This window comes from Triticum urartu, chromosome 6A, assembly GCF_056163025.1.
Source record: "Triticum urartu cultivar PI428250 chromosome 6A, HENAU_Tu73, whole genome shotgun sequence".
In the NCBI taxonomy this organism is placed as follows: domain Eukaryota; kingdom Viridiplantae; phylum Streptophyta; class Magnoliopsida; order Poales; family Poaceae; genus Triticum; species Triticum urartu.
Genome location: NC_141878.1, coordinates 437192910 through 437207280, shown reverse-complemented (window position 1 = coordinate 437207280; position 14371 = coordinate 437192910). Strand labels below are relative to the sequence as shown.

Here is a 14371-nt window from a genome sequence, read left to right as displayed (position 1 = left end):
CAGGCGCCACCGCGTCGGTGTCGGCCAAGCCAACAAGGATTTCTCCCGATCCCAACCTCTACCTCAGGTACTTCGGAGCTCGCCACCGCACCGACCACCACCCTGCGCCAACACGGACACGAAGCTACCCACGCTTATTTGACAATAGAAAAATATTTCTTCCCTATCTAACTCCAACTTTAAATATTGTGCCATTTAACATAGTTACCTCAGAAAATGGATGAAAGTGTTATATTGGAAACAACATTTAAAGTTGGAGTTAGATAGGGAAGAAATATTTTTCCAGTGTCAAATAGGGCATCTTATTTTATCATAGTGTTAAATAAGGAATTCTCTCTCTATTCATCTTCAATCATGCAGTACAATGAACACCAGAGATTATAAAAATTACAACCAGATTCATAGACCACCTAGCAACGACTAAGTATTGAAGCGAGTCGAAGGCGCGCCGCCATCAAGATCGCCCTCCCTCATCGGAGTCGGGCCAAACTTGTTGTAGTAGACAGTCGGAAAGTCGTTGTGCTAAGACCCCATAGGATCAGCGCAATAGAACAACCGTCACTGATGAAGAGTAGCGTAGATCGGAAGGATCCAACCTCCACATACTATTTGTGCTCTTTTCTTTTCAGATGATTTTGAAACACTGGAAACAAAAACATTGGAAAAAACCAGGAACAACATGCTACAACACTACCGCCGCGGTGACTTCACATGCGCTCGCCCATCGCAGTCATCCAATTCTGGTATCGTGTAGATTAAGCAGGGTGCACGGAGCCGGTCTCGTCACTAGACCATGATTCATATGTTCGCTTGATATATACTGCGATAAATATTTGGTGGTTTGTATCATATGTCGCAGAGATCGGGCAAAAGTCTTCACAGTTGTCTAAAAGAAAAGATAAGCTTATCAATGGAAGATTCGGAAGAGGCATATCATCAATTGACATCCCATGATATCAATACATACATACATTTGCATATTTGCTTCATCGGTTCAAAGGAAACTTGTAAACTAAACCAGTTCGAGCGATGATAGTCAAAGTTTAGCTAAAAATTGATTGCAATCGATATTAGAAACTGTCGACATAGTTTAATATTTACAGGTATGCGCATGTTCTTAAGTTAGCTCATTTGTGTTGTTGTGCTTGGTTCCATGCCTTGGAAGTTTTTCGAATGTTGGTACTCGCTTATCTCACCCTAGGTTCATGATTCCGAACTTCTCCCCAACAGAGGCACGAGGGGTGGGAACTAGGTTCTAGATGGTACCACTATCTTTTATGAAAAATCGAACAACATATGCGGCCAGAGAGGATATATAACGTAACTCTCGCACCCTACAGTAAAGAGGCATTGACAAGGGAAATAGGCATATAGATGAGACTAACAATACATAGATAGGAAATGGATAGGGGTAAGATTGATGTGGTTTACACAAATTAGACCTAAGTAGATGACACATTCCAAACTCAAGTAACAAGGTGCAACACCATAGTTGAATAGTTATTTTCGTTTCTTCTCCCATTCCATTCTCTTCCTTTTCATATTTTTCATCTTCATCCAAGGATAGTAATACTTACTTATAAGGTAAGCCATGTGGTAGTTATTATAAATATTTATGGTTCATTCAACTTGCTCACGGTGTTCCTTGCACCAACAAATTAGTTGATCTTCTTATACATGGCGCCTATTCTCTTCGCACGAAGTGCTAGAGTTAGAATGGTCCAGTAAGATTTTTTTGATAGAGTAAAAGATGTATTGTCATAAAATTTAGTATACATGAGACTAAAATTATAAGTTTGTAACAAACGAAGTACTTTAATGTTTGCGATGAGTAATGTAAGACTATTATAACCATATAAATTTCGCTTTCTCCTTTTCTCCTCTAACCCTAGGCGGCTAGGGTAAACTCTCCCCCTCCAAATTTCACCAGCGAGCCTGTGGATTTTCCTCCCCTCTGCCCAACGCTCTGGCGGCCGGTGGCGTGAAGGAGAATCTCGGTGCCTCCGTTCCGTTAGTAGATTAGCTTCGGGTTTTTTAGTCCTCGCATGTACGGCGCTCGGACAGATGGCGGTGCTTCTTCTTCGAGTTGGTCTTTCGGGCTCCGATGCTCCTCGAGTTCGTCTGTCTAGACGTAGTCGACAAAGCTCCGTCGTAGATTCCTGTCATCTCATTGGGATGGTGAGGTTAGGGTTTCTCTTAATGTGGCGAGATTTGGTGTTAGATGATTAAGATCTACGCAAGGGTTCAACGGCGAGAACTGCGGCTCCAGGGCGTCGGTCCTTAGGGGCACGTGGACGAAGACTTCCCGACTATCATCCACAAGGTCAAGCTAGCTCCAATAGGAGAGCGGCAATAGCAGCGCGTCGATGGCTTGTTCTGACGGTAGTCAGTGGCGGAGCCAACCAGCTCAAGGAGTCGGACAAATTCTTTTCACCCTGACGTGGTCAGCATTTGTCCAAGGAATTAACAATACTAATCATGGTTGCTTTGTACTAGTTAGTGAAGAATGGCAGAAGCAGCCCGGGCAGCTGCCCCGGGTCGCCAGGAGCTAGCTCCGCCACTGGCGGTAGTACTAGTTGTTTACTGGTCTCGGAATTTCAATGTAATTTAAATCATGTTTAAGATGTTTATACTTCTGGTGAACTTTAATAATAGATCTGATCTTTTCACAAAAGAAAATTATGACTATTGTTTTTTTTTTGAATGACGACTATTGTTTCTACGGTAATGCTACACCTACATTGGAGAAGTAACGTGCTTTACATGATTAGTAACATGGGTAATTGTCATTGGAGAAGGGGGAGGATGGGGTTCCACTGACCTGAAAATAGGGGGAGGGAGGGCAGAGAAGGATTTAGGAAGATTACGTAAAAACCTTTCGTAGCATTACGTGGGTGTAGGATTATCGTTGTTTCTAATACCTCGGATACCTTATCGCAAAAAAATAATAATACCTCGGATACCTTAGTGACCTTCTACCATATTTGGAAGGGATTATGGGAGATATGGAAATAACCGTATGGCACCACTTGTCACGACTCCCGCCAACTAAGGGCATGTACAATGGTGCTATCTTAGGAGTGCCACGTAGGATAAATGATGAGGTGGAGAAGAAAGAACTCGTAAGAAAAGGTTTGTCTTCTCTTATTTAAGATAAGACAAGAGATGATCTCTTAGCACAATTTGTCTCACCAAGTTTTAAGGAATTGCTAGTTATTGAAAATAAGGCTAAGATATAACCCATTGTAGATATATTTTTTTGTCATCTCTAAATTACATGCAAGACTTAAGATAAGACTGTTTTGTCAACCATTGTACATGCCCTAAGGAAGTTATCCCTAAATCGGTTGTTGAATAGGATTTCTTCTCAGAGCATTGGATTTGTGTCTTTCAAGGCACTACTCTCTCTCTTTTTTTTTTGCGAAGTTCAAGGCACTACTCTGTGTCTACATAAGAAGCGAGAGGTTCCCTGTGGGAGACCAAAGTCACTTAAGATCCAAACTCGGTCAACATTCACAAGTCAATACAAATCGAACACGCCGTGAGCATTTCTATACTCACATACCTTTATATTAGCAATAATCGACAAATCCCTCAACTCTAGAATCAATGCAATCATGATTTTACTAAATGGAGAGTTGAAGGATTTGTATATAGGTGTAAGAAAAATTCTACTAAGATTTATTTGTGTTTTCTTTCCCATTACTAAAGAATCACAATAGTATTATTTGTACAAGGAATTACAATATTAATTTTGACTGGCATGATCACACATGACAGTGCACCAATGGTACAAGCGGACCCGTCACCATCGGCATCCATTCTTTTCTCTCACTGTCCATATTCTTTCTCGTAGTCATGTGGATGGTGACACAACCCCTTCAAATTTGCACATTAAATCTGAAATATTAATGCAACGGAGAAGTAAAAATCAAGATGGTGAATAGTACATCCACCAAGAATCATGCGTGCCATAAAAAATGGCGAGCTTTGATGTCAAAATCATGTTGGTGAAATGTCATAATCTAGTTTGAAATTCACCTAATATTTTAGAGCCAAAGTTTATGTTGAGGAACAAGTGGTTAAGACACTGGTTCGGATCCAGGTCTTCACATATGTATTGTAAAATTCAAGAATTTCGATAACACAATTTACTAGCATTAGTTCTGTTCAGCAAAATGAAATAAACATTTTCACAGTAGGGAACATAATTTGAGGGCAAGAACTGTACTAAGACTGAGGGGCTCTTCCGGGTGAGTGGTGGATATCACAAAAATTGAGGGCATCCTCAAGGCGGACCCGTAAACCTCCCGCAATCGTTCGGGCTGTACTGTCCGGACCGCGAAAGCCATCCAACGCGGTCCTGTATCGGTCCGGGGACGGTCCGGACACTATTTCTCCCGCAAAATGAAGACAAAAGTGGAGGAGGTTTGTGGGAGTCCGGACACATGAAACGTACGAATCCGACACTCCATGTCCACCCAAAACCCTTTGTGGACCTCGTGACTCCATCCTCCCCATTTTCTCTCCTTCCTTTTTTTCTTTCTTGCCGTCGCTGCCGCTCCACCACCCCGGCCACCACGCCACACCCCTGCCGGAAATCTGCGTCTCCGTTACCTCCGACGATCCAGCAAGGCTCCCCGCTGCTTCTCCTTTGTCTCCGTTCAACCCCCTATCCTCCGACTGCCTCGCCAGGTACCATCCTCTACCATGCCCGTCAACTGTTCGATGAATCGCCGGAGCTGAAAACAGTTGTCCCTTCTTGTTTGTAGCAATGGATTCTGATTTGGAGTATATATATGATAAGTATGTTGAGTCATCCGACGGCTTGTCAGACGAGGAGGAGTACTTCCGATGAGACAACAATGATGCAGGCGGTCCTTGAAGACACGGAGCGTGCGGAGGAGCATGTTCTCAATTTCAAGGGCTCGACCAATGGTCGTCGAGTGCTCAACCGCAACAGGGCTCGTTTGCATTTAACACTGATGGCCGACTACTTTGCCCCTAACGCACTATTCCCTGACCATTTTCGCCGACGTTTTCGGATGCACAAGACGGTCTTCAGTCGTTTGTACCATGGCGTCCGGCCCTACGATGACTACTTTATCCTGAAGAAGGACGCCATGGAAACGGTTGGCTTCTCTAGTTACTAGAAGTGGACGGTCGCACTTTAGATGCTTGCATATGGCACGACCGCTGATTCATGGGACGACCACCTACGGTTGTCTGAGCGCACATGCAGAGATGTCATGGTCAGGTTTGCAACTGCTGTGGTAGAGGTGTTCGGACCTCAGTACCTGGGAACTAACCGTGGCAGACACCGAGAGGCTCCTGGCAATCTCAGAAGCAAGAGGGTGGCTAGGTTTGCTTGGATCTCTTGACTGCATGCATTGGAAATGGAAGAATCGTCCGAAGGCTTTACAAGGGCAATATCAGGGTCATGTTAAGAAACCCACCATCATTGTTGAAGCAGTAGCATCACATGATATTTGGAGTTGGCACGCTTTTTTTGGCATTCCTGGGTCTCGAAATGACATCAATGTGCTGCAACAATCGTTGTTTTTTGCGAGGCTGACTGAAGGAAAAGCTCCTCCTTGCCACTATATTGTCAATGGACATGAGTACAACATGGGCTACTATCTAGTTGACGGTATCTATCCTCCATGAACTACCTTTGTCAGCACCAGGGGCGGATCCAGCCCAGCCCAGCGCCCCAGGCCTTCTTTGTGCACTGTAGCAATTGCTACAGTGTTTTGCTGAATTCTATAAAGGAAATGGGCCTCACGCCCTGGGCCTGCCCCCCCGGCCTGGGGCCTAGGTCCACCACTGGTCAGCACCATCTCAAACCCAGTTGGCCAGAAAAATGCTCATTTTACCCAAAGACAAGAAGCAGCTAGAAAGGATGTCGAGAGGGCATTTGGAGTTCTGCAGGTCCGTTTTTGCAGTTGTTCGTGGACCTGCAAAACAATGAGATCCGAAGACCTTTGTGGGAGGTGATGAGATGTTGTGTGATTATCCACAACATGATCATCGAGGATGAGGGTGACGATACTGCCGTAGTTCTGGAATTTGAGAACATGGGTGATCCTATCCAACTTTTGGACAAGAATCCGGCCACATTTGAGGAGTTTATTCAAATGCATCAACAAATTCGGCATCGACCAACTCATGAGCAACTCATGAGGAAGATCTGATTGAGCATCAGTGGACGGTGAAAGGGAACAACAATATTGAGATGTAAATATTTGAACTTTTTAAAATTTGAACTAGTGTTGCATGTGGCTATTTGAATTTCTGCGCCCTTTGCATGCGGCTACTTGATCGTGCGGACTGGGATTTTTTTCCCAAAAGACCAGATATATGCGGCTACGGTTGGATGCCGACCTCCCGCATCCGTGTCCCCGGATTGGTCCCCTATCCGTGAATGAATGCGGAGAGTTTTTGCGGGTTGCCGCTGGAGATGCTTTAATGTCGCCAGTGCGAGTTCGCCGGAAATCCTGAAATAAACCAGTGAATAATGCGAGCAGCAGAATTTGAACCCTGATGAATTGGGAATATCAAGGACGGGGCGTCGACCCGTTGGCTGGGCAGCTGAGGTTGCTGCCAACCCACCCGAGTTCGAGGCCGCGCGGTGCTCACGGAGTTTCTCCTATTAAGAAAAGACAACGAGGGTTAGCCCTTGGGTTAGTCTCATTTTTGATGAACTGGAAATATCACTGTCGTTCTAACCATCTAATCGCAAGTTAGTTCGCGGAAGTAAAGACTGTTGGAAGACCCTATCCCATCCCATGTAGATGTGGCACTACAAAAGTCGAAAGCAATTACGAAGCCCTCGTTCGGAAGGGACGAACACGTCTGTCTCGCGCTCCTTCACACGCCAAAGCAACAACAGTACTACTAGTATAGGCTGATAGGTAAACGAGGGAATCAAACGAAGGAAATATTATTATCCAGCCGTCCCTTCAAAGCTTCCTTCCTTCCTTCTCCACTCCATCAAACAAGCCCCAAACGTGCACGCGGCCAACGTACGTGCACGGCACAGCCACGCCAACAGCAGCCGCATCTTACTAATTCTTATCATCATCGGTCCAAAATTTACCCTTCACCAACCCAAATTCGACAAAATTTGGCAAAACTACCTTTGACTCTTTTCTTTTGAATGAAATAGAGAGAGAAAGAGTCTGTCTTCTTATCGCAACGCAAATCATTGGAAGTGGTGAAGTGGTGATGATGAGATGCCTTCGTCGCGGCACCTAAAACGAAACTGATTGCGGCGTGACGGACGCCAACAGCGACCACCCGTTCGCGCGATTCAAAACCACGAACCGAATTCCCCAATCCCCACGGTCGCGCACGCCAAAACGAACGAGCGAACGACATATCCGAACTCCTCCTCCTCCTTCCCGAGCAAGCCAGGCAGGTCCCGGCCCCGGTCGTGCGCGGATCCGCCTTCTCCAACCAATCCGATCGCCCCCGGCGCGCCAGCGAGCCCAGATTTATGCGGCCGTACCGCCGCGCGCGCCCCAGCCATGCAGCAGAGTAGCAGCGGGGAACAGGGGTTGACTGCCGCGGAGTTGCGGAAGGGAGGAGTAGCAGTAGATTGGTCGCAATGGCGAGCCTGTCGGACTCTGGCGGTGGCGGCGGCGGCGGCCGGTCCGGCGCGGAGCTGATGGTGCCGCAGTTCCACCTCAAGGCGCTGCACGCCATCCTCGCCGCGCGCGCGCCGCGGCCGATCGCGCCGGCGCCGGCGTCGGCAGCGGTGCGGAGGCGGGACCGGTGGTTCCACCTGCCGCTCCACGCGCCGCCCGCGGCGGAGCACGTCCTGGAGCCGGCCCTCGGGGAGCCGGTCGTGGTGGACGTGTACCTGGCCCCGTCGGCCGGCGGGGAGGAGGAGGAGGTGGTGGAGAGGTGGACGGTGGCGTGCGAGCCCTGGGCGCCGGGGGAGAGGGCGGCCGCCGAGGCGGGGGAAGGGCTGGCCGTCAACAGGGCCTACAAGCGCTGCATCACGCTGCTCAGGTCGCTCTACACCACGCTCCGCCTCCTCCCGGCGTACCGGGTCTTCCGCACCCTCTGCGCCTCCGGCCAGGGCTACAACTACGAGATGGGCCACCGCGTTGGCTCCTTCGCCGCCCCCTTCTCCCGCGCCGACGAGGCGGCCATGCGCACCCGCGGCTTCCCCGCCGTCGAGACCCACCTCGGCCGCCTGGTCGTGTCCGTCCAGTACCTCCCCACCCTCGCCGCCTACAACTTCGAGATCACGTCTCTCTCCTCCGCCATGCTCATCACCGATTACGTCGGGAGCCCGGCAGCGGAGCCTATGCGCTCCTTCCCGTCCTCGCTCACAGAGGGTGCCAGCTCGGCCTTGCCGCTGCCCTCACGGCGCCCAAACAGCTGGGCGTCGCCTGCTGGTGCCTACTGGCCGCAGTCGCCCGGGCAGCACGCCAAGTTCTCACCGCCCCCAACGCTGTACGCGGCCTCTCCCACGCCATCTCCTCCCACGTTCGGTGGCGGCTACCTGCAGTCGCGGCTGAGCGGGGAGACCGCGCCAATGAGCATACCGCAAGCGGGCGGAGGGAGGGGCCCTGTCCAGTATCGGAACATGTCCGATCCCAGCAGGGGGTTCATGCTGCCTCCACCTTCACCCAAGAGCGTGCGAGGAGAGGCACGGTCGCACGAGTCACTCACAGAGAGCGGCCGCTCATCCCGGAAGGCAGAGGGGCTCCGGATGGCCGATCTCTACGCTAACTTGCCTGCTGCTCCAAAGGTGATTCCTCGCATTTGCATATGCTTAACTGATGATGTTTGTGTGCATAACTGAAAACTCAAGGACAGTTCAGATTGTATGGTATCCAAAACGCAGCCTGGGGTCTATAAGGGTGGTTGATATGATGTTTTGTCAAGTAAAGGGTGGAATCTTGGTAATTTTAGTAGTCCCATTAAAGTCGAAAGGCCACGGGAACACATGCACCCAACCATAAAGTTATGTTGATAAATCTCCCCTTGACCAATTCGGTAGTACTCCTATACAAGATCAGGAGCCTACACTTTAGTCTATTATTCTCTTTTAAACATATACATGATTTCAGCGCAAAGAGCGTGCCGTTAGAGCCTTAGTATTAGCGTACAGCTATTTGTTTGAGAACCAATACATAACTTGTTTAATTTAGCCTGATATTATTTCTCGAACATTTAGCCCGATAGTTGTAGTGGCATAATTTGTATCACTCCAGACTGGCACTTGGTATGATATGATTTTCATAATCTTATAACCTAGGGTGCTGTAGCATCCTACACCTTCTTTTTACTGAATTTTGTCTAATTACTAATGATTATCTTATTGTCAATCTGTACTACGTACACACCGCGATTGGAGCATAGAGTTCTCTAGAATTGCTCGAAGGCTGACATGTTATTTTACTTATTTGAATTTCTTATTTTGGAAATGACACACCTCTCCTGGTTCTTTGTAGATCAAACCTGTCCAGACTAAATAACCTTAGTCGGTTAGACCTAATCGTATGAAGATGCATATTTGGGTCCCCAAAATATACAAGTTCCTGAAATATGTGTTTTGATACTTTTAGGACCAACTTGACATACTTGTGATACTTATAGGACCTCTGGTGCATTTTATATCCTGGCTGCTAGTTTTATAAGGCCCTGCGAAGTAAGAAAACTCCTTATTGAGTAAATTTGCTTAAGCTCGCCCTTTTCCAATAGACCCCCTCTGTATCCCTGATGCAATTCATAAATTAGTCTATGCATTACACATACTTGGTCGTAGTGAAATATTGGTTGTCAACTTTTGGTGAGAGTGTTATTGTATCATTATATGTCAAAACTTGAAAATCTTAATTTTGTTGCAGTATTCATATCTGGGATTGGAAATAACTCTACCAAGATAGATGTGAAACTTGTTATATTCATATTTGATACGGGAAATCACTATGCCGATAGCTGACAAACATAGTGTTCACATCAGAAATCAGTGGATTTCTAAGATTTTATTTCTAATCTTATGTCCTTGTTTTTTTTTCAATGAGTTGAATTAAACAGTAAGTTCTTCTTTCTGAATTTGCCTTTTTAGGCCAATTCACTATGATCAAGATTCATGACCACTTGCATTTAAGATCAAAGTGTTGCTAAAGAAATATAATAAGCCAAATCGGCACGTCGTCTTCATAACTGAGCATCTCCCAGTCTCAGTTGGTGGGGCCGCATGAGAGATAAACCCGCCTACTCTAATTGAGTTATGATGTTTGGAGTACCAGAGTTCAACTCCTGTTGGTGTAATGACCGTGGAGTGCCTGGTGTCTTAGCCGTTCTTGTACAAGCAATACCAGTAGGTGCACCTGCTTGAGTTTTCTAAGCACATCTTCTTCATAAATCAGTATTTAGTTTACCCAAAATAACTTGTGTGTCCACTCCATTTCTGCTAACTGATTTGTGGGCCACATCTTATAAGAACCTAATACTGACATATTATGGGCATTTCCTTCTTATCTTTCACATGGTCCACAACCTGTGTACTGCAAGTGTGGGGATGTTTGGATGTTGGTAAAGTTTTATGTCAAAAGTGACAGGCAAACGGGTCACCACTCTTCACACCTATGATGGGCAGCATATGAGTCTTAGCCTTCATTTTCCATTGCCCTCTATAAACCAAAGTTGATAGACTAGATTTCATGCTTGCTAAGTCTATATCTTTTGGCTTATATGCAGACTAAGGACAGTAGGGAGGAATCTGGTAGGTTCTCAGGTGTTTTCTCCTCTAGTGGTTCCCCACGACATGGGATTTCAAGAAGTTCAAGCAGACTGTCTACACAGGATGATACTGATGATGCATATCTTCCTTTTGCTGTGGATGATGTCGATGCACCTGATTCCAGACCTGGGTATGTTTGAGTCCTTCAAATTGATATTTCCATGTGGTTCATGACCTGGGTATCCAGTTAGTTAATTATAAGCAGTATATGCTACATGTGTATGTTATGTGATGTTTAGTACTTGAGAGCCTTTTCTTAACCCTGTTTAATAAATCTTATTGATCAGCAAAATTTGATGTGCTTCCATGACATGCACTTTACAGGAGCAGTGGTGGTAGGGAGGACCAGTCGGGTACGTCCTCCCATAAATCGCAAGATGCTGCTGTTGGCTATCTTGTCCATCTGCTGAGGTCTGCACGTCCGTTGCGAGATCCTAGCAATTCATCTCTTACATCAAGGGCCGAATCTACTGAAGCAGGCAACACCAGCTCGTTCATGTCCCGTAGAACGTCTGATGCATTCGAGGAGCTTGAATCTTTCAAAGATATAAAGGAGAACCTGCTCTCCCGTAGTAGATCTAGAATGCAAGATTCATTCGATAGATCCTAACCTAATGGACGAAGGCTCCCAATCAGCCAATCACACAGGATACTATTACACGGTAAGATCGGTAGTCCGTATTGAGGAGTGAGGATATCTCCATGAGCTATGTATATAACCATCAACTGGCACTTGTTACGGCAACTCAACTCGTTCTCAAACTCAAGCAGTCTCATGATCCGCCTCTGTTGATAGTGTTTTGTATAAAAGCAAAACCGTCTGGATTCGTGTTGCTGGAAACCCACTGGTGTGTGTTTGGAATTATATATATAATCATCATCATACTGAACTACTTCCTCTGTTCCAAATTACTCGTCGCAGAGATGGATGTATCTAGAACTAAAATACATCTAGATACATCCATACCTGCGACAAGTAATTCGAAACGGAGGGAGTATTTGTTTGTTCCATGTCAGCTCTTTGTACTAGTGCTCTTGGTGCGCTGGATCTTTGATGTCGTGAGCTGAAATTTCTGTGCACGGCAGTATGAAACCATGAATTGCTTTGCGACTGGCCCAGCCCCCCTTGTGTGCTCTCCCGTTATCTGTAAAGCGCACTGCTAGAATGAAAATGGCAGCTTCGAGCTTGCTTGCAACGTTGGAGTTTCTGCTTTCAGCCTGGCCTACGTGCATCATATCTCCCTTGTGGCATCTGCCCTTTTCTTGAGAGCAAACGCGTCTCTGTAAATGAGTAAAGTAACGGCAGGAATCATCTTCATCATCCTTTTTGCTTGTTTTGAGTGAGAACGCGCTCCATCCACTCCAACTAAAACTTAGAGGATAACGCAAATGTTTCCTGAAAACGTTGAGCTGTGAGTCGACAGTTTTAGACGGATAACATGAGCACATCTGCACACAAGTTTCATCCTCCAGTAAGTTGGTGGCCGGTTGTGTTGATGCCTCTGTTCGCATTTGTGTATCATAGGAGTGGAGTGACTGGAACAAAACAAGCGAAATGACAGAGCCGCAAAAGTCACTGATGCTATGATGCGTCAGGACGACGGTTACCACGCCCTTCTTTCCCAGTTTTGTGGATTCGTCGAAATTTTTCATGGGATGCTCCGGACGAAAGTTTCGCAGTGGAGCGCAAACACCCAAATGAATGGATGTATGCTTTTACGTGTTACAAACGTGCCGTTTTTACTCTAGACCTCTAGTGGAAATGGAATCCCACCCGGCCCGAAGTGTTCTCGAGCGCCCCCAGATGTCGCACCACGTTCAACTGAGAGAGAAATAAAACGTCGCACCACGTCTCTGGATCTATTAATAAAGAAAAAAAGAAGGAAACTCGCTATTTCGAATCAAAACTCTTTGCAGTGCCCATATAATACCCGCCGAAGGCATGCGACACACAGAAAGTTTGATCTCCGTGTGTGGCCACATGTCGTTCCATTTTATTTGCAGTGCTAAAGAAAAAAAAATCATCACGCTGAGCTAGTTTCCCTATAAATACCCCGGCCGCCGCGAGTGTGGCTACCACGCTCCAGTCCAGGTTCCCGTTTGCACACCTCAGTGCCAGAGCTCCTCCTCTCACTGCACCAGTGGTGTGCTGCGTCCATGGCTCCCGCCGACCTCAGCTCGCACGTCCACGCGGCCGCGGACGCCGCACCCAAGCCCCTCGCCAAGCCAAAGCAAGAAGAGATCAGCCCTGCGGCGGCCGACGTGGAGGCGGGTGGCGGCAGCCCGGGCGGCGACGGCGTCAACTACGCAGCGCGCGCGCAGTGGCTCCGCGCGGCCGTCCTGGGCGCCAACGACGGCCTCGTCAGCGTGGCCTCCCTCGTGATCGGCGTCGGCGCCGTCAACGAGTCCAGGCGCGCGATGCTCGTGCCGGGCGTCGCGGGGCTCGTGTCCGGCGCCTGCAGCATGGCCATCGGCGAGTACGTGTCCGTCTACGCGCAGTACGACATCGAGGTGGCCCAGATCAAGCGCACCCGCCGCGGCCAGGACGGCGACGGAGGCAGCGGCGACAGGAGCAACCTACCGAGCCCGACGCTGGCGGCGGGGGCGTCGGCCCTGGCGTTCGCCGCGGGCGGCGCGCTGCCGCTTCTGAGCGGCGGGTTCGTGCGGGCGTGGGCGGGCAGGGTGGCGGCCGTGTGCACGGCGAGCAGCGTCGGGCTCGCCGGCTTCGGCGTGCTGGGCGCGTACCTGGGCGGCGCCAGCGCGGTGCGGTCCGGGGCCCGGGTGCTCGTGGGAGGGTGGCTCGCCATGGCCACCACCTTCGGGGCGCTTAAGCTCTTCGGAGTGCACGCTGCTTAGGCGCGCGCAAATTACGGGCATAAGTATATATTTTGACGCAGAAATAACTGAGCCAATGGATTACTAGAACACAAGACTGGCAGAGTAGCGCTAGGTCTGTTGGTGCTTCGCTTTACGAAAACATACTACTGTATCATGTAGTGCTGATATATATTGCTGCTAACGTGCATGTGCCCGGTCGTACTACTAGACAGGAGATCGTATATTTGAACACAGATTATGAAGTTTGCTGTTGCTGGCCTATGAAAAGAATGTTGCATGTCATTCTGCATTCGGAAATGTCACAGCTTACGTACAGTTACAACTTGTCATGGGGTCAATCAAAATATTTCAACGGTGTTGCAATGTTGTAGTGCTAATGTGTTGTTGTATTGACAACGCCCGTGGATGCCATTTCTCTCCTTGGGTTTGGGTTGGGCGGCGTGATGTGGCATAGTTCTGCTCCACGAGTTCATCCTCGATCAACCCTGGTCCATTCTCTCCGATTCTCCGCCTTCGTTGCTCATGTTGGGTGCGAATTTCAGCTGTGTTATGAGGGATTTTATGTTGCACCTACAAGTGTCACGGAGATGGCATCTACCTCTCCTATGGTGCATGGTGCCGCCTCTTGATTTCAGTTGACTATTAGCTGTGCATGCCAGAGTTTATCCCACGATGTTGGTTGCTAATCCGCAGTTGAGTTCTGTGTTCTTGGTGTAGTCCCGGTTGGTCGTTGTATCTGTGGTAACGATAGCATAGTATGCTAGAAAG

The 14371-nt window shown here is 48.0% G+C and overlaps 2 protein-coding genes across 2 annotated transcripts; both read left to right on the top strand.

The window, feature by feature from the left end:
• Positions 1–7270: 7270 nt before the first annotated feature.
• Positions 7271–11630, top strand: ATG13 (Autophagy-related protein 13). The gene is made up of 3 exons (XM_087528247.1): positions 7271–8764; positions 10723–10895; positions 11090–11630. The coding sequence occupies exons 1-3, from the start codon at positions 7610–7612 to the stop codon at positions 11373–11375; spliced, it is 1614 nt and encodes a 537-aa protein (XP_087384373.1). The 5' UTR covers positions 7271–7609; the 3' UTR covers positions 11376–11630.
• A 742-nt stretch (positions 11631–12372) lies between these two features.
• Positions 12373–13861, top strand: LOC147965583 (vacuolar iron transporter homolog 2-like). The gene has a single exon (XM_087528248.1). The coding sequence runs from the start codon at positions 12923–12925 to the stop codon at positions 13619–13621; it is 699 nt and encodes a 232-aa protein (XP_087384374.1). The 5' UTR covers positions 12373–12922; the 3' UTR covers positions 13622–13861.
• Positions 13862–14371: the final 510 nt, after the last annotated feature.